The sequence below is a fragment of the Protopterus annectens genome, chromosome 1.part1, assembly GCF_019279795.1.
Source record: "Protopterus annectens isolate FY-2018-M chromosome 1.part1, PAN1.0, whole genome shotgun sequence".
NCBI classification, from domain to species: domain Eukaryota; kingdom Metazoa; phylum Chordata; order Ceratodontiformes; family Protopteridae; genus Protopterus; species Protopterus annectens.
Genome location: NC_056726.1, coordinates 1,248,659,035 through 1,248,684,570, shown reverse-complemented (window position 1 = coordinate 1,248,684,570; position 25,536 = coordinate 1,248,659,035). Strand labels below are relative to the sequence as shown.

The following is a 25,536-nucleotide window of genomic DNA, read 5'->3' as shown; positions in this document are numbered from 1 at the left end:
AAAAGCAGGTTATCATCTAAGCAATGGAAATCCTTTCTCCCTTTCAGTCTTTGATGGGGTGCTATTACAGCCACTCACTTGCTGTAACATTCTGCAGGCTGTGGTGAGTCCTCTGGTAGACTCCTCAAACAGTAATGACTGGCTCCAACTCTGAAGTGAAAGAACCTTCTGGACTCTTTGGAAAGTCTGATGTGCACTCAGGCATCCTGAAAGTCCAGGTAATAAGTTTAGTTTCCTTGCAACAGGAAAGCTTTTCACAAGATGATTTAGAGCTTTTCTTTTAAAACATAATGACTTAAACTGCTGAAGACCAGTGTTGATCTAAGGTACATTGTTTTCTTAGGCTTTGAAAAAGAATTTGGACTAATATCTTTGATTACTCTGGTCTGGTAAAACTTATGGAAGGTTGATTACTTCTTACCTTGCTGCACTTTTTTAATGGAATGGGACATGTAGTGGTTGCTTCTACCTCTTTGCTGGTGACCCTGCTAGAAGTTACCTTACTGAGTCTGACATTTTCCATGTTGTCTGGTGGCTTTGCTGTGGGCCACAACTATACCACACTTGATGCTAGCTGTTCTTTTACCATGCTCTTCCATATCTTTGAGGCGATTTGTGGGTCAGTGACTTGGAAATGCAAGTATATTGCCTTGGTATCATCCACAAAACATAAAAGCCTGAGCCAGGAGTACCTGCCAGCCACATAGCAGTGCAATTTCAGTGGCTCTGGCCAAATCCTCAGCTATATTATATGTCACATGGATCATGCGAATTGTTAGACTGCTGAAGGTTGTGGCTTGCAACTTTTTTTTCATACTGTGACCCCGTCTAGCAGTTCCTTCACTGTGTGAAGGAGTCAATCAGATATTTCCCTCCAAAAGTTTGCCACATTAGTTAAGTAGTTCAGCTACATGAACATATGCCTACTCAATCTATCTGTGGCTCTGGATTCGATATTGGGTTGATGGACAGCTAAGGCTGTGTGGTGTGGGAGCCTTCCTTAGGGCTGCTGCAGAAATTATTAGATTGTGCTTGGCAATCTCAGGCCAAATGGTGTAATCTCCGGGTAGACTAAAGATCCTGTCAAATTTTCAGGAAACTGAAGCTACCATGTCAAGGTTGTTCAACATTATCTTGATGACATCTTACAACAGTATATCCACCAAAGGTAGGACCAGCCAAGAAAATAGAGGGGTGTACCTGTGTACTGCAGCATCTTCTGGGTAAAGTGAATGGGGTCGATGGGCTAACTTCCATTTTTCAACATCATATGGAGTAGGTCTGTGAATATGGGCACATCTGGAAAAGAGACAGCAAGGCAGTCCCCTCTTTCTTGTATATATCCATGGATGAGACTCCATATACGTTTTGTGATGTAGGTGGCCTTTCTTAGCCTCTTGGAGTAGATCTCTCTTGGGAGTCAGACAAGGAAATTGATGTCTTAGCTTATTTGCATAGTGGAAGGTGCATTAGGTAATTTGGGCTGGTTTGGGCCATGATTTTTTTGTACATCACTAACCCTACCGAACATGATCTGGGGGTCCCTTAGTCAGGTACTACAAAGTAACAGGCACTTGCTATCCCATTAATACATGGGCAGAGTGCTATTGTGCTATTGTATTGATAGGATTCATCAAATCAAAATCTACTTTTCCCAGTACTGGAAATGTCCATGCATAATGATATTGATCAACTGACACTTAGGTCATGTAATGTGCCCCATTGTGCACTGTTAGCAACATTGGGAAGATTGCATCAGATGTCACTGTCACCAAGCACTGACAAAAAGTTGATGCTGAGTGCAACCCTTGAGAGGGATATGCCACTATATAATGTATCATTGCCAAGTATGGTACTAGAAAAATTAAGTCCATGTACCAAGCTGGGGGTGACATTAAAAGGGTCTCAGTGCCAGAAGCCTTGGTATTAATGTCATAGACAGTGATACTGATTGTACAACACAGCAGTATATAAAAATGAAAAAGAATGGATTTGTTAACTCTGATCAGCTTTCCCTGCAGTCCTTTACTGTGTGGATGGAGAGTGTTTGACTTTTACTTTCTTTTCTTTTCTTTTCTTTTTAGTTTCGTAATGGCTTCCAGAAGATTTTTATAGTTGAAGTTGGAAAGAAGGATGTCCTGGAGTGAGGTAGGCTTTGGTGGAGGTAGTGTTCCAAGAGTCTCTGCAGTATTGGTCTTTTTATATTGGTCTGAGTTACTAGGCCGGGGCAGCATGTCCATGCTGTTAGTTTATGTCAACAAAGGAAGGGCTTTTGTGGATGGGATCTAGTTCTGTAGTTTGCTCTTGAATTTCTTAAGTGGCTTGTCTAGGGCTAGCACATGGGCTGATGTTGATTGGCCAGAGTCAGAATCTGATGAAGAGTTGGAGTGTAGTCACCTGCTGGATAGGACCTGTTTCATGAGGAAACTTTGCATTTTCTCTTTAAGATGCTTATATTGTGCTAGGCTAAAGCCCAGGAAAATATTACACAACTGCATTTTAAATACAATCATGTGGACATTTTAATAAATCCTTCTGAAAGACAATGCATTTTAGTCTATATTTTCATTGAGATTGACTAAGATGCAAACAAACATTTTTACATTGTTAAGAACAAAATCCGTTTGATAGAGAGGGAGTGGATGGAGACTGGTGAGTACAACAACTGGTCGGGTAATGTTGTGGAGTGATAATAGGGGACTGGAGAGATTTAGTATGTAGAAATAGCTGTCTACTGATAATATTAGTAAGTCATATTTACAGTATGTGTAGAGATGGGGTGTTAAGGGAAGCTGGGAGATGTGGTGCATAGGTTAAGAGACAGGAGTAAAGCCACTGAACTGAGTATATCATGTGTGTTAAGTTGGAAGTGGGACTACTGTGATGTTAATCAGGGTTCAAGTAATGTTTCCTGCATGACCAATTTTGCATTCGTCTTGTTAAAATAGGCATAATCAGTTGTGTGTAGTTTGTTTCATGGGGATGTAAGTGGGGGCTTTTCTTGTGAAGTTCCTCATAGATTGTAGTGGGGGTTCTTCTGTTTAAGTCTGCTTACAAATGCTATAAATGTGCTTGGGTTAAGTAGTTTATCTGTTAGAGATGCCAGGAGCAGTGATCTTCTCATTTGGGTGTGAGACGAATGTCTTTGCAAATGTTATTAACTCTTGTCTGCAGGTCTTTCAGATGCTTGGAGGCTATTAAATCCATTATAGTGAAGTTAATCCAGTTTCATCTGACCTAGGTGCTATGCCTCGCTGGCATTTTTGAACATTTATTTCAGTGAAGGACAGAAGGAAACCTTTCCAGCTGAATGGAAAGTACTTCCTTGCTACATAGTTCTGTTTTTACATCTAGTTGCACTTCTCCAGCTTGCTGTCTTCATTTTAACACCTTTCCCTCTCCTACTCTTCTCATGTTTACCCAGCATTTTCCCATACATAGCTGTGGTACCTATCTCTGTCTCCATCTCTCATATTTCTTATTTCTACTTCTGTCTGCATTTTACCATTATCACTAGAGATACAGCAGCTTACCGAAATTCATCACCTTTTTTCAAAACTTACCAGACAAATCAGGCGATGCTCATTTTAATGCAGAATTTTAAACACATCCAAGTGAAGTGTGAGATTAAGAAGTGTTATCTGTGCTAACTGCAAATAAAGTATGGAATTCCTTCAAATCAGGAAATAGATTTACTTTGAGAAACTGACCAATACAACAGAATATCTGTTAAATACAAGGTAGTTGTCATGGACAATGCAAATTTAATAGTATGACTTCTTTCATCATGCTATGCTTGCTGCTGTAAATACATTTGTACTTTTGAAGTATCAAAAATGAACTCAAAGAGAACATAAGCATTAATGCCACTGATGTATTGCATTTATAACATATTTATTTATTTATATTTTTGTTAACCAGGTTGGTGGACTGGCTTACAGGTAATTTTCAACCATGATCTGGTCCAGAGAGGCAGATACAAGCTGAACACTAGTGTTACATTAGGCAGAAGTTATACACTGCAAGCATACCTCTCAAAATCTAAATGCAAGAAATCTGGGTAATACAAAAAATAATGGTGGGGCAAAGGCCCAGAATCGGGGACAGATTTTAAATATTATCCTTGTAAATTCAGAAAGTTGTCAGAAAAAACAGGTTTAGTATTAGCATACATATTTTGAAGCATATGAAGTCGGAAACTCAACTGTGTGGCATACTTTAATGCTATAAATCCTAAATGATATGCCAGAAAATAATTTTTGTATGAGGAACAGACCAAAAGTATGAGTAAAATCTCTAGACAGTTGGGAGGTTTGGCAAGTTAAAATAAATTATTCTGATTAGTATAATTATATTTTCTTACCAAATTACTGAATGTCTTGAATGCAGCAATGTATACTTGACTTACCTTCACCCTTCAGGAAAAGATCAAGGGTTTCTGTGAAGTTTTCAGGAGGTTCAAGAAATTGTGCCGTTTTGCACATATAGTGTAAAGACACTACAACGTCTCTTGGATTTCGAGCTGTGTATACAATCTTGAAAACAAAGCAGAAAAATATTATTTGCATTTGCCACATTTAGTCCTTTTGTCAATGTCTGCTTCCTAGCTTTACTATTGATTGCCATGGTGGCAACTGAAGCCTATATTTTTCTGCAGTTCGATGAGTAAACAAAGGAAGCTATGTGTAGGTGAAATCTTTATGTAGCTGTTTTTATTTCACATTTTCAGTAGTAAAAATGCTTCTGATAATGTGATACTGGTGCACTCTTTTTGGTATATTAGTTTGCTAGCAAAATCCAAAAACTAAGACTCATAATGAAGCAATGAACCACTATTAATGGCTAGTCTAGTTTAGAATACATCTGAAATCTACCAAGACAGTTGGTAGATCTCTAATCATGGTGTTAAGTATTTATTTTATTCTATTTTTTTGAAGAAAGTTAAGGTGGTGGTTTTCACTGTTTTACCTAGCTTCCTAAAATAGCCATCCCTGAATTAAAAAAAAATGCACTACCATAATCTCATTACAATCTGTTGAGATTACCTGCCCTTTAATACACTCAATGCAAGAAAGCTGTCAAGCCTCCAACAGATGAAACATCCTAATTTCCAGCAGTAATGACAATCCTGGCTTGGTTTGGAGACGTTAGCAAGAAGTCAACATCTGTAGTATACGCATTTACTGAGTTATCAAATCATAACTGATGTAATCTGTAGATATGACTTTTTTCCCTAAAAAATGATCAGGTGATACATTTTCTCAGCAGTTTACCTTTCCTATAATTTATATGAAACCTATCAATACAAAATACGGTCCTGTCATGTAATGTTTCCTCTCAATTAGTAATGAATTAAACTCCTTTGTGTAATCCAGACTTTCATAAAAAAGTTTTTAAAGTGTCTGATCATTGTAAACTGATAAGTGGATAGCCCAGATGATGGCAGTATTTTATTAAAATTATGTCCATGCTCTTGTTTCAGCAAAAACTACAGTTTGTCTGCTCAAGCAGTGTAACCTATCATAATTTAGTTCTTTTCCCCTTTTTTCTGCATTAATATCATGCAGTTGTTAGTTCCTCTGGTTTAATTTCTCCATATCTTTTGGGTTTCTAGTATTGTGACAGGAATGAACCATACTCCTAAATAAATGCATGACTAAACTTCTTGAAATTTGTATTGTTTCAGTCTTTGATGTTAGCCAAAAGTGCTCTTTGCAGTACCAGCAATGTGCCCAGAAGTGACTCCTTCTGCAATTCATATGGAGATATCGGTAGCATATCTAAACATGACTGTCATTTTTTTTTTCATGAGACCCATTATCTCATATTACTATTGGAACTGCCTGGATAACTTTCTTCCACACCGCCCTCATGTCTGCCTGCAAATCCTAGAATTTTATGACTGTTTCAGTGTACATAAGACACTGTGATCATTTTGTGTAACAATTACAATCATCAAGGCTACTTTTGTCTTCCTCTCATGGACTAGTATATTTGGTTTTCTCACATCTATTTTCTAAAATGTTGATAATGGGTAATCTCATGTGACATACCATTTGTCATTCTTTATAATGCTTTGTGGCTTGTGTTTTCAATGCTTCTCAGCTAATTCAATATTTAATGTTTGCACAATTCCCCAGTGCAACTGTCTTGCCACATTATTATATCTTTCAATTTACAGGCCCTCTACCATTACTGTATCACACCCAGCAACAAGAGCTTTGGCTGTTTCCAGTTCTGTTTTACTTAAGCTGATTTTGCCGCTTTCTCCTACAAGTTCAATATACATTGTAAACCAGTATGTCTGTAGTCCACTCTCCTGGGCAGTCAGTATTAACCTTTCATCTTTTGGTTTAAATTCATCTCTCCTTAACCATTCCTGCATCAGATCCTGATCAACATGAGGTTGCTCTAGGAGTTTTCTATACTTGCAACTATATTTATGCATTTTCCACATTTCTTGACTTCTCATCTGATCCTTCATCTTATATTTTTTCTTTTGTTTTGTTTTTTTGCCACATTCAGATGCTGCCTGATTTTTGTCTACTTGTGGTATGAGTTTCATTCCCATTTGATGACAGGCATTTTGCCTGATAAAGGTTTGCTGAAGTCTATACTACACTTGGTAGTGCAATTCACTTAGCTTTTAGTACCGCAACAATGTCAAAGGACTGGACTCTGCAAATCATTGTTGTAAAGATAATGGATTCACATTAAAAAAAAGTGAAGCACCTTCATAGACAACTTAGTGTACTTTAACAAAAATGTCACAAAAGTGGTAAGGAAATCCTTCTCTGTGGCCTAAATAATATCCAGAGGCACATCATGTAGGCCAATTAATGTTATTATTCCTCTATGCACCATATTTCATTAGGCCAGTTATAAAACAGAGCAAGCCCTTTTGTTATATTTCTGTCTAACCATATCACTCAGCTAGAAACAAAATCATGGGGTTAAAGACTATAAACTCCAAGGACAGGCTCAAACATATATCCCTGTACTCTTTGCCTTATAGACTCCTACTTGTCAGCCATTGCATACCTTTTCATGCATACAGGACCATAACTTCCATCATCTCCTTCACCATTACAAGAGGAATGGTTGTATAAATACCGGAACAAAGGATCTAAATCTGCATCAACAAATAGATCCTGCTGGCATGATAAATTCATCTACCAATGCTTACCAATTACCAATACATGGGCGGCTCATGCTATTGGGCTGCAGGACTGCAAACCCCAGGTGTAAAACAAAAAAGAAAAGAAAAGAAAAAAATAAAAACAAAAATAAAAAAATAAAAGCAAAAAGTAAAACAAACGCGAGTCCTGGAACATTGCACATGCACCCTCGTGGCATTTCTCAATATCCGGACTGTAGTCCAGATTAGGAAGACAGCATTCAGCAGCAAATATCCCAGATGTCTATGCAGTTACAACTGCATAGACTAGAAGGGGATCAGACTGCAATGTCCGCAGGCTGGTTAGCACCCAGCTTGCTTTGCTCTCACGGGAAGAACTAGGATGAGCGTCAAAGGCTTTTGGTACTGAATGGATGGATGTTACAGACTTTAGGGGAAGGACTTGCACTCGTGTTGTACTGGATGGATATTACAGACTTCAGGAACAATTAGGACAAGCGTCACAGGCTTTTGGTACTGAATGGATAGTACGGAGTTTAGGGGAAGGACTTGCTTGCGCTCGTATTGTATTGGATGGATGTTACAGGATTTGCTGCACTAAGGAATACAATGAATGTGTGTGTGTGTGTGTGTGTGTGTGTGTGTGTGTGTGTGTGTGTGTGTGTGTGTGCGCGTGTGTGTGTGTGCGTGTAATGCCCCAGTTGCTCTATGGTGGTGGGTAGAGAATACTGCAGGCTTGAACCTTGTACCTTGGGCCCAGGTGGCAAGAGCCGGAATTCCATTTTGCCTCCTATTTGTTCTGTTCTATTCCTCATAAAATTTGTGGTTTCTGTATTTTTGTATCTTTACACAGTCAGTAGTGCAGTGGTGCAGTGGTAGCATTGTTGCCTAACAGATACAGGCTCTCTGATTTTATTCTTGGTTGGGATGCTTTCTGTGTTGAGTCTGTACATCCTCCTTGTGTTTGTGTGGGTTTCCTCTGAGTGCTCTGGTTTCCTCCCATCTTACAAAGACATGTGTCCAGAGTGTTTCTCCCTGGGCCTCTGCTGAAAATTGGCTTTTGTTCCAAGTCAGACTTTCCTGGTTAACAAATGTTAAATAAAAAAAAAAAATGACAAGCATTTGAATTTCAGACTTCATATTCTACAGAAAGCACATGGTAACACAAAACCTTTTATTCTAGCAATTTTTTATGTTTCTATAGAATGCTTTGTGGTTGCCCTTAGAACCAGTGGTGATTTTGTTTTCATCGCTAGCTTTGGAGGATCGTATAAGGGATCTCTGCTTCTTACTAAGGCTGACCAGGCAGCTCCTCCACTCATGGGATTTTACTCTCTTTTGCAACAGTTTCTTACTTCTGTTGTATAGTTTGTTTATGGCAGGGGACCACCAGATTGGCTTCCTTTTTTTGAAGGATAGTGTCTTGGTTTTGTTTGGGATAGCACGTTCCCTGCACTTGTGCAAGTGCTTATAGAGTGCATTTGTGTAGGATTCAGCAGTCGTAACTGTATTGTCCATCTGCATGGGTGTCATGAAGTTTGCCAGTTCTGTCTTCAGAAGCATGAAGTTGGCTTTGGAGAAATTTTTTACCGTAGTTTCCTTAATGGTGGGTGGGATGCGGATATCTAGGGTGATTATCTTATGGTCAGATCTGACCAACGAGGAGTTGATTTCAGGTGTGGAACACCAGTCACTCATGTTGGTAATGACTAGGTCTAGCATATTGTTGTTCATCTATAAGTGACTGTGCAGCAAAATGCAAAATAAAAACTTTCAAATGAAATCCAAATCATTGCAGAAGTAAAGCAGTATGCACATTACAGTGTTTATGGTAAATTGCGTGAAATAACCAAGGAATGGGACACTGGAATGGCTGCAGGGGGGAGGCTCCATTTGACCATGATTTTGTGAGGGGGGAAAGGCAGCAAACTCAAAGACAGCCTGGCTGAACTATACCTCTCAACTGTCCAGATTTATTCAGAATGAATAGATTTTTGCTTCTTATTTTTGGTTTGTTCCTCATAAAATTGTGGTTTTCTGGCAAATCATTTAGGAATGAAGTCACTAAATAATGACAGACATTGAGTTTCAGACTTCATAACCTTCAGAAAAATGCACGCTAAAGCAAGACCTGTTATTCTATCAGCTGTCTAAGTTTATACAAGAGCAATTTTTAGTACTGTTTGTATGCTCCCCCAATATATTTGGCCTTGTCCAGATTTCCTGCATTAAGAGGTTGAGAGATACGTGCAAATAAATCACTTTATAGAATTAGGAATATTCAAACCTCTCAACTGTCCCCACTTTTGGCTCAAAATGTTGCTCTCCCCTAATAATTCCTTTGCAAAATGGCAATTTTGGAAGAAAATGTGGAGGGTTTACAATTATAAATAACTGTAATGATCAGAGTTATAGATTACTTTTATTTCAGAAATGCATGTAGATTCTCTTATTTTGTCAGCTACTCATGTTAACAGTACTAATATTAAAAAAAGTGTCTCTTCTTTGACAGGTTCCCAGCTGTATTGTGTGGTAATTTTATATTTTTGCATCACATTTTTGGTTCGTTTTTCATAAAATTGTGGTTTTCTGGTAAATTAGTGGCAAATCATTAAAGATTGAAGTTAGAAAATAATGGCAGACATTTGAGTTTCAGATTTCACACCCTTCAAAAATTCATACTAATGCAAGACCTACTACTATTCTATTATCTTTCTAAGTTTATAAGAACAATTTTTAAAAAGTGTCGCTTTTGGGCCTTTGTCCCACTTTTATGTATGGCTTTGTTCAGATTTCTTGCTCTGAGGTTGAGAGGTATGAGTGCCATCACTGTCAGCCAGAGACATTTCAAATTGTGACATTCTTGTTGCACCCCTTTCCCCATGTAGTGACTCTGGATGTGTCCAGCAAGGCAAGGAGCAGTTATGCAGTGTAAATGTGCAGACTATCCCCCCCACACACACACACACACCCAAGGTAAACACAAGTACTACAGTGGCTTTTCATCTGTCCTTGTTTTTGCAGAATGTTCTGGTTTTCTGTCATATTTTTATACTTTTGATTTATGCTTATTATTATTCAGAAAATGCATGCTGTGCCCTGTTGCTCTGTGTTTAAGTAGCAATGCTTTAATGACCATCAGGTAAGCTTGTCAGAGATTGTAAGATGCAAGTAAGCTTTAATAAGCATACTGTTAAAGAATTACCAACATTGAAAGCCTTTTTGTTGTTGCCATGCAGAGAATATTTACATAACTAGCTAACGTATAAGCCTTAGGCATTGAAATTCATATGACAGTATTTGTAATAAAGGACAGGATTACAGTATTTTCAGAACCTCATTACATTTGTTGGAGACCTGCAGTCATCTTTGCAGGCTTTACCCATAAACTAAACAGAATGCCAATCTGTCATGTGTGGTCCATAACCTCTGCAGTAATCCTTTAAATAATTTATCTTGAGCTTGCTTCTTGTTTGCTGTTCATTTTTTACTTTGATCATGTCTTCCCCGTGAAACAAGTAGATAGTTGTTGTCAGGCAGTAGGTCTTTTTTAGATAAGAAACATTTTTACAAGTGGGGGTATCAGCTACTTTCAGCATGTTACTTGGTACTTTTATAAAGCTGAATATAAATTATAATTAGACCTGCAGTGCAAGGAGATGTGATTTGAGTTGAGTGCTGTTTGTTTTTTTATACTTGATTTTGACTGGCAATCCAGTATTGTATTTACAAATTAACTTATTTTTTCATGCCTCACAACCTTTTTGCTTCCATCTAGATATTAAGTAAGCTGTCACTGAAATATTTTTTTCTTCTACACTTCATTTTGTCTTGACTGGACTATCGTAATGATGGTTTGGCTCCCAGGGCAGTGTATTTAATAAAGTTCCAGTTGTTGTGGTTTTTAGCATAGCTCCACCCCTTTCTAGTTGGTCCCATCCCTTCCCATTGGCCCCACCCATTCAGCTGTCTCCTGCAGCCCCACCCTTTAATTTGAAGTCACCAGCTGACTTCCAGGCATTGCACTTAACTGAAAGCTCACTTGGTCGAAGTTCATTTAGTCAAAAATGGAATATAGCCCCTGCCCCACTGCAGTGCAACCCTGGAGTGAGAATATTAAATAAGGGGGGTGTGGGTGGCGTAGCCCCCCCCATATAATTTTAATGTATTCACTGTTATAAGAAGGTATATCCATTAGAAATGCATTGATACATATATGTTTAGTAAAAACTATTAGCATAATGTGGGGGGCTGTGCCCCCCACACCCCCCCTTATTTAATATTCTCACTCCAGGGTTGCACTGCAGTGGGGCAGGGGCTATATTCCATTTTCGATTAAATGAACTTTGACCAAATGAGCTTTCAGTCAAGTGAGCTTTCAGTCAAGTGAACTGCCTGGAATCATTTTCGACCAAGTGTATGGAATCCATATATATATCTATATATATATATCTATATATATATATATATATATATATATATATATATATATATATATATATATGTTAAACAGAGTGATATCCTAATGACCTTTAAGATGAATTTTGACAATTGAATGGAAATCCATAAATTATTCCATGGCAAAACCTGTTTTGTTCTCCTGGAACAGGAGGTATCCATTGCGCATGGGTGCTGGCTAGGCACAAATAGTCCTTGGACTTATTCCTCTTTGTACTCTATGTGATGGTATGATACTATGATTGTAATATTGCAAGGTAAACCAAAATATGTCTCTTAACAAGGTAGTATATAGAAGGCATAACTCCTAATAACTGAATATATGACATTTTCAGCATTTCTAGAAGGAATGCTGTACATAGTATATAACACATTAAACAGTTTTTGAATCAGCAACACTTCATTCAACAATAAATAACAGAAAGGATTAGAATGTAAAAAAATCCACATGTAGATCCAGCTGCTGTTACCTTCGTATTACATAACACTTACCAGACAAACATCATAAACCATAGATGTTATCAAATTACACTTAACTGCAGATGTTATGAGCATTACTGTACGTACAAGCATAGATGAAAGATAATTAAGACATTGCATTGACATTATGTAATTTTTCAAGTATCCCTGGCATGCTGTCTAATGCTCAGAACAATGTTCTTTTTTAGCTTTTAATCAGACCATAAAGCAGTAATGGCAGTACAAGTTCACTTATTGTCTTGGCTTGCTTCTTTTATGCTGAACACACTTCATCTAGTGACTAAGCAGTGGGGTTTTCCCAAATTGAGGCAATATATACTCTTGTAATTATGACCACCTCTAAAACTCAAAGGTTCCTTTCCTTGGTAAATATTAATCTAAATAAATGCATACACGGGACTTAATCATGCATTTGTGATCTCTGTCAGTATGGACTGCACCTAAGTGACAAACTCTTAAAGAGGATGCACCTTGACACATGACAGAAATTTTTTGATATTAGCCAGTCACCTCCTCTTGACAGTATATGCAGTCAGCTTAACCATTCTTGTACCACTTGCAGCTGGGTACAATACTTATTATGCAGAAAAAGGAATGTTCTCTCAAAGTAATAAGTGCATTTCTTCAAGTTGCATTGTACAGCTATCATAGCATAAACTCTTGATAAAACACACATTGGCCTGCATGCTCATACATTCATAGCTTTATAGGTAAGTACAAGGTTAACTCCCATTGTGGGTCATTTTAAGCCTTGCCAGTTTTGCTTTTTGTGCTCAAAATAACCTATCCCATTTGGTTATAGATTGGCCTTACCCATCCCATGGTCAATAATTCTATATTACCACTAATGAGAATAACTGGTATCATACCATAGATAATTTGAGGAAACCCATGCATGGGATAAAGCATTTAATTGTTGCCTTTGTCCATTAGTAGTACAGGAGGAAGTCCTGGGGTAAATTTTCTATATTTCATCCACAGATCTAAAGTAAAATGGACAGGGATGAACTTTGTTTTATGCGGATCGGGAGTCTGTTCCACAGCAGTAGTATCCTCTGCAAGTTATAACTGCCCCTCCAAACCACTCTGTTGATGTTGTAGAAAATGTTTAGAGCCATATGCTGAGTATTTCTGATGCAATTTGACTTGCTAATTTGCAGTAAATCCATAAGTAATGGGTCAAAAGTTGCCATGCATGCCAGATACAGGTCAACTCTTAGCAGTTTGTAGGATACCGAATATAGTGACAGAGGTTTGAGTCAGTCCATGTAGGACATGTTGTTTAGGCCTTGTATCATTTTAGTAAAGTATCTCTGGGCATTCCAGTTGCTGCATGTGTCTGTCCAAATAATGCTAAACGGGGCATTATATTCAATGATTGACCTAATGAGGGCTAAGTAAAGGGGAACAATGACATCCCTAGATCTATACAAAATCTCTTGGTTTAAAAGCAGTGTGATATTTATTTATTGATTTGACATTTGTTTACCAGGAATGTCCGACTGGGTAGATGCCCATTTTCATCGGAGGCCCAGGGAGAAAAGCTCAAGGGACAATTAGCATATTAAATTAGTTTACATTAGCTTATTACAGAGCAACAATTAATGTTTTTACTTACAAGAAAGAATATACAATAATGGATAGCACATAATGTTTACATATATTAGATGAAACATACTTGCACATTAATTACAGATATTAGCTATTGCTAAGGAGACTATATACATGAAACTAGTGGTCTTTACAATTATATGATTCAGATCAGTATGATTCTGCTTGATATTTAAATATGTTTTATTTATTATAATGTACTTAGTATACATATCTTATAGTACAGGGTTGAGAGAGGAGGGGAATTACAGGAGAGGGAAAGTAGGCAATACAAACTTATGTGTTTATTAGTAAAGTATGGGGTATGGATAGGGTAGAAACAAAAGGGAGAAAGAAAAGTTAGTGGACTGTATAGTGATAATAGTAGTGAAAGGTATAGGTAAAAGAGCAAAACGTAAAATGTGAGGAACCAAATCATGGCAAAAAAATAACAAGAATAGTGACATAAAAACTTGTTTATTGGTTGTGAGGGCTTTCGCAGCCACATAAGCTGCTTCATCGGACAAAGTCATTCCACCAACTCATCGTATTTAAACCCCAAGGATCAGTAACACTGCATGCTCAATTAAATATTCAAATATTCAATTAAAGCAGCATAGTATAATAAAAGTGACAGGACATGAACACTCAAACACATGTAAATAAATGTAAACCAATCATAAAAATAAACATACAAAAACATAAAAGACAATAGAAAATAACTGGCTAAAAAAACTGCCTAAAAAACTGCATATGTTTCAAATGACTACCTAGAAATTTATTAGCTAAGCTTGTAATACAGGTTTAATAGAAATATGGTCATTCAAACCCTTCCCTTTAGTAGCTCGCATCCTGATGATCCATTTCAACTCAGAGGTTTCTGTTCTGTTCTTGACGTTCCCCACATGTATATTGAGATGTACAATTTCAACCACCATAAACCTAAATTTATGGGTATGACACCAATGCATTAGTTAGCCATGTTATGCAATATGGTCATATGCATACATTTAGGTTTATGGTGGTTGAAATTGTACAATGACCATATTTATATTTTAGTATGTTTATTTTTATGATTGGTTTAAATTTATTTACATGTGTTTGAGTGTTCATGTTCTGTCACTTTTTTTTTATTTTATGAAGCAACTTATGTGGCTGCGAAAGTACTCACAACCAATAAACTAATTTTTATGTCACTATTCTTGTCATTTTTTGCTCTGGTTTGGTACCTCACATTTTACTTTGTGGTATTTTACTTGATATTTTGTGTTGGACCATTAATCGTCACTGCTGTGATTATTTTTTTTAGTTTATAGGTAAAAGAGGCTTGAAATTTTGGAAACTCCTGGTGTTCTGCCTGAAGTATGATTCTCAAACAATCTGGAAATATATCGCTGATTGATAAGTATATTTCTTGGCATTTTAACATTTCAGAGTTCTGCATTGTCTTAATTTTGCCTGATTGAATTATTTTTTTCCTGACTGAATTATTTTATAATATTTAATAATATTTGATATATTTTCTAGCATTGTTTTCTGTTTCTCATATGTCTTGAAAATGCTTCCCCCCTATTCCAGTGGTGAAGTTTATGAAACTGGTCTAACATCTTTTGTGTTATCTGATTGCTTCAAGGCTTGCTGATTTAAAAATAGTTTCTGTATGTAAATTCCTGCATACACTGTTGGAAACTCCTGGTGCTCTGCCTGAAGTGTGATTCTCAAACAATCTGGAAATATTTTGCTGATTGACAAGTTTATAGTTTTTGGCATTTTCTGCATTGTCTTAATTTTGCCTGACTGAATTATTTTTTGCCTGACTGAATTATTTTATATATTTTTTGGTATTGTTTTCTGTTTCTCATCTGTCCTGAAACAGTTTCCTCCCCCTGCCCTATTCTTGCGGCGTTAAAGTGGCTTTGCAGTTACCAGCCCCTACTGTAAATTTGATCTGGGACACTCCTCCCACTCTGGTGTTCACTCTACTTAATACAGATAGAACATTTGAGAAGGTCAACCCACTTAGGTTCTTAACCTTGAATTTTTCTTCTGCTCCATCTTCCTCTCTCCTTGCACGTCACTAAAAAAAATGTGCACTTTATTTTGTTTTTGTCTCTTCTTAAAAGTACTCAATTGTATTTATTTTGCTCCATTTATTACTGCTTGGTAGTAGCCTGATTAAATTGTAACTGTTACTCTAAGCCTTTTGGTTTAAGCACTTGGGCTCCAGACCAGTTGTTTTACATTAAGAAGGTTTGTGGTCTGCACTGTTGTGGCAGGACATGTAGCTTACATCCTTCTAAGTTGGGAATTACTGATTGAAGGCTCAGTGTCTGTTATTCTAAAAGTGTATTAGGTCTGGTAAAAGCACTTGGGCTTCAGGGCAGATATTTTTCATTAAGAAGGTATGTGGTCTGCACTCTTGTGGGAGGAGATGCTAGATTCTGCCTTTCTTAGCTGGGAATTATAGGCTAAAGGCTTGTTGTGCCTGCTTATTTGACCTGTTTCTTTCTGAAATTGGTGCACCTTGTTTGCTGTAGCATAGACTAGATTCAGGCATCCTGAATCTAGTTTTGTTTGTATAACTTGAGCACTAATCCAGGCCATCTTTTTTGGAGAAGGTTCCCCTGCACCCTAGTGTCAGGAGTGCAGTTAGAACTTGTCTAACTGAAGACTGCTGGAACAGGGCTCAGTTTTGAACTTTTTTAATGGTTAATTGGGTAATTTGTTTAAATCAGTTTGCTCGTTTAGTTATTCAAAAAATGCACATTATTCATCTGATTTTACTGTATTTGTGTTTCTTCCTACTTTATTACTTTATTTTGCTTTTGCTGCTTGTTCTTAAAAGCACTTAATTGCATTTATTCTGCTGCATTTATTACTGCTTGTTAGTAGCCTGATTAAATTGTAACTGTTATTCTAAGCCTTTGGTTGAAGCACTTGGGCTTCAAACCAGCTGTTTTACATTAAGAAGGTTTGTGGTCTGCACTGTTGTGGCAGGGCAGGTAGCTTACATCCTTCTAAGTTGGAGTTGCTGATTGAAGGTTTAGTGTCTATTTTTCTAAAAGTGTATTAGTTCTGGTTTAAGCACTTGGGCTTCAGGCCAGTTATTTTACATTAAGAAGGTGTGGTCTGCACTCTTGTGGGAGGAGAGGGTAGATTCTGCCCTTCTGAGCTGGGAGTTTCTGGTTAAAGGCTTATTGGGCCTGTTTATCTGAACTGTTTCTTTCTGAAATTAGTATACCATGTTTGCTGTAGCATAAACTAAATTCAGACCTGCAGAACCTAGCTTTGTTTGTATAACTTGAGCACTAATCCAGACCATCTTTTTTTGGAGAATGGTCCCTTGCACCCTAGTGGCAGGAGTGTGCAGGTAGAACTTGTCTGATCAAAGACTGCTGGAACAGGGCTCAGTTTTTAGCTTTTTATTGGTTAATTGGTTAATTTGTTTAAATCAGTTTGCTCATTTGCTACTGTTATATTAAAAAAATACACTTTTTGCATTGCCACTTAGCTAGGGTTAAACTATTCCCAGAGCCATAAAGTCTGCTCTTCAAACTTTCCCTTAGAACTAGCAAGTTTTTTAGTTTTAGAACTCAAATTTGTTTCTTTGAGCTCAGCACTTATTCAGAACTAACAACTCATAAGCACTAAATAAGCTACAAATTACTATAGTACTCGACTTTCCTCACTTGTCTAGATGGTGGGAGGTTGATATAATGGTGAAGGTGTTCACCTTATGAATACAAGGTGCTGGGTTTGATTCTCACATGGGGTAACTTGCTAGGCTTAAAATGGCCCACAAGGGCAATTAGCCTAGTATGAACCTATGAACCTAAAGCAGTTTTTAGTACTTAATAAATAAGCACCTATCCAGGCATGTCCAAGGGTCAGCTTCCTGTGTTTTTCCTGTCTACCTGATGAATCTGGGCATCTTGGGGCAATGCAGCAATTGCCTCATGTACATAGACAATCCTCTCCTCCTACCACCCAACACTACAACCTGTGAGAGATGCACTTATATAGCCAAACTGGAAGCAAAGCTGTCTTCACCCAACAGTAGACTAGACAGTCAATAGGAGAAGGTAAACACTTGCACCACACCACACTCATCACATAGTCCCTCAAAACCTACACCACCAAAACACACACATAGAAACACAAAATGCACATCAAATTCACGGAGGCTCTCAATAAAAATCTGCTCAAGTAACAGAGACCTTCAAAGCAGAAACGCAAGCAACCTCCACCCCCCAAAAAAACCCAAATTACACACAGCCCACAAACTCAGTGTATTACTCAACCACAGCCCATAAGGCATAACAACGTACCAAACACTCTAGTCATAGGTGACTCTGTAGTCAGGCACACTGATGTTACACTCACCAGGCTAAACAAGCAGAAAGTTACTGTCAGCTGCCTTTAGGTGCCATGATCTGGCACATAACGCATGCACTCAGATCATTCCACAACAAGTACAAATATTACTCTGTCATTGTCCATGTTGGTGTGAATGACCTGAGATCTACCTCCCTGGACTACATGAAAAGAGACATGGAGGAGCTCTCCGATCTTGTAGCCCAGGCAGGTATGACCCTGAGTAGCATCCTGCCATCACCCAGAATGATACCACAGTACAAAGACAAAATGATTGACTTCAACAATTGGCTAAGCTTCTGGTGTCATTCTAAGGGGATCCAGTATCTGTCTGCCTGGGATGACATGATTGACAGACCACAATACTTTGCCAGAGATGGTGTGCACTTGTCCTTGGGATTCCGGATACTGGCTAAGGGTCTTGCCACCCCTATAATGCCTTCTTTAGGCAAGGTTCAAATGACAAATTCACCACCATAACAAGCACAAGCAAGCAAAATCTGAGGGTACTGCTGCTCAATGCTAGAAGTCTAAACCTCAAAATGCATTCACTCGAGGCACTCCTTAAAATGGAGACCATCGACATCTGTGCAGTGACAGAGACTTGGTTCAAGGCTCCAGAGAGCACCTCTGCATTACCAGGCTATAATTCATATCACACCTTTCGGCCACCTAACCTGGACCGAAACACTAAAGGCAGAGGCGTGTCCATAGTCATTAAGGATATCCACACTTCCAGTCTAGGTGCTTGGCATAATGCATCCGAGATTATCCAAGTGCAACTAACTCTGGGCAAGACCGCAATCCAAATTGTAACTTGCTACAGATCCCCCACCATGTCCCACGATTCCCACTCCTCATTTCTTGATATACTGGAAAATATTAGGGTACAACCCAACACCCTAATAATGGGTGATTTCTACTACCCCACCATTAACTGGGAAAACAACTCATGTACCAACACTTTTGCTCAACATTTTCTGGAATTCATAAATTCCAATGCCTTGGATTAACTTATCCACACCCCACCAGGGGCAGCAATATCCTAGACCTGGTCATTACCAACATGGGTGACCGGTGTTCCACACCAGAGGTCAGTTCCTCATTGGTCAGATCCGACCACAAGCTAATCACCCTAGACATTCACATCCCGCCCCACCCCCCCCATTAGGAAAACCACTGTAAAATATTTTTCCAAAGCCAACTTCACGCTTCTTAAGACAGAAGTGGCAAACTTCACGACACCCATGCAGCCGGACAATAGAGGTACGACTGCTGAATCCTTCACAAATGCACTTTATAAGCACTTACATGAGTGCATGGATAGTGCTATCCCTACCAGAACCAAGATGCTATCCTCCAAAAAAAGGAAGCCAATCTGTGACTCCCTGGTCAGCCTCAGTAAGAAGCTGAGATCCCTCATAAAATCCTCCAAAGCTAGTTACGAAAACAAAATCGCCACTGATTCTAAAGACAACCACAAAGCATTCTATAGCTATGTCAAGAATCTCAATGGAAACACTCAGATCTGCGCTGAGTTACAGCACAATGGCAATACACATACAGAACCAACTGATATTGCCAACATCCTGGCAGATAGGTTCAGTGCCAACTTTATCTTCCCTCTCACCCCGTAAAGGGCATCTCTCACCCTGTAAAGGACCCATCTCTATACCGGAAGAATGCAAAGTTCCTGTAATCATGGCTGCACAGGTAAAAAAACTCACTTTCCAAAGCCATGAACACAGCATCCATGGGACCTGACAACATCCCAGGCTGTGTTCTACACAAACTGCAGAATGAACTGGCACCCCACCTAAGCACCATGTTCAATCATAGCCTCACCTCAGGCTTTATGCCCACTGAATGGCGTACATCTACAGTTATCCCACTCCACAAAGGGGGAGCCACCATGGACACCGGGAACTACCGCCCCATTCGCCTAATGAGCCTGGTTTGCAAGGCCATGGAACATATCATCATGGAACTTATAAACAAAGACATTGGTAATCTACAAACTCTGGACCCCACCCAGTTCGGGTTTGTAAAAGGCAGATCATGTCTTCCAAACCTGATAGACTTCTTTGAAGCAGTCACCAAAGCCGTAGACGAGGGAAAGGTGGTTCACACAGCCCATCTAGATCTCGTCAAGGCTTTTGACACCACCCCCCACTCTTGAATTCTAGATAAACTCAGTAAACTAGATATAAATCCCTATGTCACAAGATGGGTTGCCATCTGGCTCACTGACAGAACCACACTGTAAAAGTAGCAGACTCCAAATCTGACTTCAGACCAGTGATAAGTGGAGTACGACACGGTTCAGTCCTGGGTCCTCTCCTGTTTGGTATCTACTTTTCTGAAGTACAGGCTAACACAGAAGGTCTTTGGCTAGTGAAGTTCACAGATGACTGCAAACTAGGAGCCATAATTGAAACTCCTAACGATGTGGACATCCTACAAAAAGGCCTCACTGAGACAGATGCCTGGTGTCAAAGCCATGGCCTCAAGCTCAATGCCAAAAAGTGCATTGTCATCCCCTTTGGTAAAAACTCTGTACCCATGAGCTACCACATAGGTGGTAATCTTCTTAACACCGAAAGTGTGATAAGAGACCTTGGGACACAGGTGGACAGTAGTCTCTCCTCTGATAATCACATTGCAACATTAGTCAGGAATTCCTTCTACGTGGCACACCTCATCACAAAAGGTTTCTCATCCAGGAAATAAAGAGGTCATTGTTCCCCTCTACTCATCATTCATTAAACCCATTATAGAGTACAATGCCCCTTTTGGTATGTACCTCACAAGACATCTACAACAACTGGAAAGGCTGCAGAAATACCTCACACAGAGGATTACTGGCCTCAAACAGATGCCGTACGCAGACTGTCTCAAAAACTCCTGCTTTACTCCATCTCATATCACCTACTCAGAGGAGATCTCTACCTAACATACAAAGCTATGTCAGACCCAGAACTGTTGGACATGCTCCACTTAAAGAAATCCCAATCCCTCCAAGCTACATGCTCTAAGGACCTAAACTTGTCACCACAATAAAAAGAACATGCTGGAGTTATAGATTCCTGTCCCAGAGACTTCCCATACTCTGGAACAAACTACCTATCTATATCAAACAAAGCTCCTCATTAGCACTCTTCAAGAAAAATCTTGATGATTGGATGGGAAATAGGAAATTCACTCTGGGGATCACCTCTGTGGCTCTGCTCGACAGGGGCACAGGAAAATAATTTTCTTGGGTGGCAAAAGCCAGGGTACTTTTTTGGCTAGGCTTATACAGGCCCTAGGGCTGATAGCCTAGCACCTACCTATGTACCTATGAACCTATGAAATTATCAGCTGTATAAAATATAATAGCAAAATGGAGGGTAATGCTGTTATAGTTACAAATTAGGAGCTATTTGATTAACTTAATGTAGAGCATGAGCAGAGCCATGTATTTTTAGATAGTTTGTAAGACAGTGTGTGAAGGATTTCAGGGATGTGTCTGTCCTTATAGATGGGGGCATAGTGTTCCATATTGTAGCTATGGAGTGAGAATACTGAGAATAACCTGCTGATTTAGTTGGTTTATGAACCATGAGTTGAACCTGGTTATTTGGTCATAGCAGCCACTTAGGGGAGTGTTTTTGTATTATAGATTTTAAGGCTGGGCAGGTGGCTGGGTACTGAATGATTTTATGTGTGGTAATTAGCTGGATATATTGTAGGTAGTTGGGTATTTCTAGCCAGTAAGAGTTTGCAGTGCCGAGGTAGGTACAGCACTGAGAATTTGATGCAAATCTGGCTATTTTGTTGTAAGACTATTCAAGTTTTTGAGTAAGTGAGATTTCAAGATCAGTGAAGATGAGGGCTCCATAAAGAAGAGAAGGCAGACGATATCTATTTGCAAACGGTCATCTGGATATGGAGTGGAGGTAAGGAAGTTTCTAGCTCAGTAAAGTAAGCCTAGTTTTTGCTGTGTTTTTTTGATGGCATTTTGTATGTGTTTAAGGTTGATTTAAGGTTGTCGTCTATGGTCATGCCTAACAGTTTTGTATTGTTTACTACTTCTATAGTGGTTTTATTGAGGGAATATATTTTAAAGGTGTGTTTTTCATGAGATAGAGACTTAGGATAGAAAAAGTTAAAATCTGGTTTTCTTTGGGTTAAGTAGGAGTTGGCAGTTTGTAACCATTTTTCAGTGTCACTGAGGGGATTCTTGTGTAATTTGATTGAGGTGTGTATGATTGTTGGAAGTACATATTAGTGCTGAGCTATCAGCATACTGTTGTGTGCAAGTGTGAAGAGAATTTGTAAGGATATTAAAGAGGATAGTAGCAAGGACTGATCCTTGTGGGATGCCAGTGCTGACAGGGGAGAAAAGGTGAGGGCACTGATTGCTATTTGACTGATTGCCATCTATCAGAGAGATATAACTCTTGGACCAGTTTAGGGTGTTTGGTGTTAGACTTAAGGCTGATATTTGCTCTAGTAGATTAGTATGGCTGACAGTATCAAAGGGCTTTGATAGATCAAGGAATATGGCAGAGACAAGTTGCCCACTATCTCTGGCTGTGTTCACTGTATCTGTGAAAGCTATAAATGCTGTATTTTTGCTAAGGGAGATTCAAAAACCATGCTGGACTTGAGTTAGAAATTTTTCCTTGGTTGAGGTATTGTAGAAGTTGTGGATGCATTTTTCTAAGATTTTAGAGAGTGGGATAGGATAGCTATTGATCTGAAACTAGTGATGTCTGTAGAAGTATCGCCTTTATGGAGGGGAGTGATGTCTCATCTTTTCCAGATTTTGGGGGCATAGTTTTCCTGAATTGATCTATTTATGAATATGGATATGGGGTTACATATGCTACTTTCTGTAAATAATTCAGTGTGTAGATTACCTGCAGAGGCAGAGCAGATTTTTAGTTTGCTTAAGAGGTTTTTATATAGGCTGTAGATACTGTTTGAAGAGTAAATGAGCAGATAATAGTTTGTTGTTTGTGATCTGCATTACTGTGACTAAATTGTTTTGTAATAGATGCTATGCTGTCTACAAAGTAGGTATTAAGTTGTGTAGCAATGTCCAGAGGTGTACTATTTGGACATGGATTAGGATTATATTTTCCCCTGGTTGCACTGTTTTCTTGATGGTTGACCAGACTTTCTTGTGAATGACTTTGCAATTATTTTGGGGATCATTATAGTATATTTTATTTTCAAAGATCATCTGTCTTTTGGCCTGTTACAAAGACTTTTATATTGTTGGAGGTTTTGTGGTTTGTTTATCTGCCAGTTTTTCTAGGCTTTGTCCCTAGTTTGCATCAGTCTTCTTGTAGTGTTAGTTAACCAGGATGGATCTCTTGTTTTTATTCTTTTATTTCTGGGGGGGGGGGGTGCCATTTTATTTAAGGTGTTATGAAATATTGATTTAAATTTCTCAATGGCATCATCTAATGGGATATTTCTTATTATATTTCAGTTTATTGAGGAGAGGATATTGTTGGACGGCCATGGTGGTGCAGCGGTTAGCATTGCCGCCTCACAGCAAGAGGTTCTCCAGTTCGATCCTCGGCTGGGGTGCCTTCTGTGCAGAATCTGCATGTCCTCCCTGTGGTCACATGCGTTTCCTCCGGGTGCTCCGGTTTCCTCCCACATCCCAAAGACATGCTGTAGGGTGATTGGACACACTAAATTGGCCCTAGGTGTGTATGTGTGTATGTGTGTATGTGTGTGTGTGTGTGTGTGTGTGTGTGTGTGTGTGTGTGTGTGTGTGTGTGTGTGTGTGTGTGTGTGTGTGTGTGTGCCTTCTGTGGAAGGTTGGGTGCCAGGCTGGCAACTCGACACCGTAAAACTCCACTGCCAATCATAAGCGGACAAGGTGATCCGCTGTGGCAACCCCTAACCGGGAAAAGCCGAAAGAAGAATGAGAGGATATTGTTGAATGTCTGAGGGTTAAAATGTGTTGTGTTATGAATAGTTTTTGTAGTTTGCTGTTTTGGAGGATTTTGTGTGTGATGTTTGGTGAAAACAGGGAGATGGTCACTGAGGAGATCTGATAGATAAATTTTACCAAATATCTATTATTCTGGTTGTCCGCTTGATTGCTTTTGTGCTTCTGGATTTATTTTATAAGTTTGTGGTTTGTGATAACAGTTTGGTATGGCTTCTGGCAGCATGCAGGATGCGGCATCGGTGGTCACAAGAGCCGAATTCGGTACCCTACAGCACTCAGTGTTGTCTCACCCAACTGATACAGCAGCTTTCTGGTAATAATTGTACAACAAGATTACCTGATTTCAGAAATAATAGACTGGATAGTGTCGATAGTACGGACAGTATACCCCCAGGGCAGTTGCAGTTACAAGAACGGGATGATGTACAAAATAATGATACTGTTGATAATGGCATTCAATTATATCAATGGTTAAATCAAGTGCAAAATAATGCAGTAGAGAGAAATATGCACACGCCAAATTTTTCAACAATGGTGGATGGATTTCATGATTCAGTATGGCAGTATCGCAAATTAGTGCATGAAAATGTTTATTTCAATGAATGTATAAAAAGACAACAAGTTCCAAAAGGCCTGAGGTACTGGAAATATCCTACAGGCTTAAAAGAAAACAGCGCATTACATAAGGAACTCTTACAGTTTTTTGATCGGCAAGGGTGTGAGTTTCTTCAAGTATTGGTTAAGCATAATGTAATACAAATGGATGAATTAAATATTAAAATTCAAGCACTTGATACAAAAATAAAACAACAAACAGCATTCACTGCCTGTCAGAATCAATATCTTGAAGTTTTCACCCAAATAGACAACTATAGCAAGATTGTGGCAGAAAGGAAAACCCGTAAATTAGAAAGAGATAAAATGGACTATTCCAAAGGCCAAGCCTATCCAAAACCATCGTGAGGGCAGTGGTGTAGTGATTCAACAGAAGTAACCTCTCTTCCCGTGGTAAATAATGGCGTGCAAACACACAATAATGAAAATGTTAATAATCAGCAACAGTTCCCTTTAGAGGATGGCAGTCTCCGTCGATCGGAACGTCTCCGCAACAAGGAGGGTTACAAACCGAGAGTCAGCAATACGTGAACATGGAGGAGGCAGAGATTGGGTTCACGGAACAATTACAATCAAATGTAGTAAGCTTGGACAATTTTCCATTTGATGAAAATAAATATCAGCTAATTTCTAATACAACAGGTGACTATCACATTTATAACTATAGTCAGGCTGTTGTTACCATTGAACATGCAAATATTTTCAGTAACGACTTAACGTATGTACCGAAAAGAAGGGCAAGAATTACAGATCTTATTACTGAATTAAAACTTTTCACTAGGAAAATGAGCCTAGCAACTATACACCAACAAGTTTCACCAATAAATCTTACCAAATATCTATTATTCCGGTTGTCCGCTTGATTGCTTTTGTCCTTCTGGATTTATTTTATAAGTTTGTGGTTCGTGATAATAGTTAGATCTGA

The 25,536-nt window shown here is 38.8% G+C and overlaps 1 protein-coding gene across 1 annotated transcript in view; it reads right to left on the bottom strand.

Moving 5' to 3' along the window:
* Positions 1-25,536, bottom strand: part of LOC122813705 (sulfotransferase 2B1-like) — a 313,807-nt gene that overhangs the window by 191,766 nt on the left and 96,505 nt on the right. Inside the window, exon 4 of the mRNA XM_044086170.1 lies at positions 4,409-4,535. Within this exon, the coding sequence (XP_043942105.1) occupies positions 4,409-4,535 (127 nt within the window). The remainder of the gene's footprint in view (positions 1-4,408; positions 4,536-25,536) is intronic.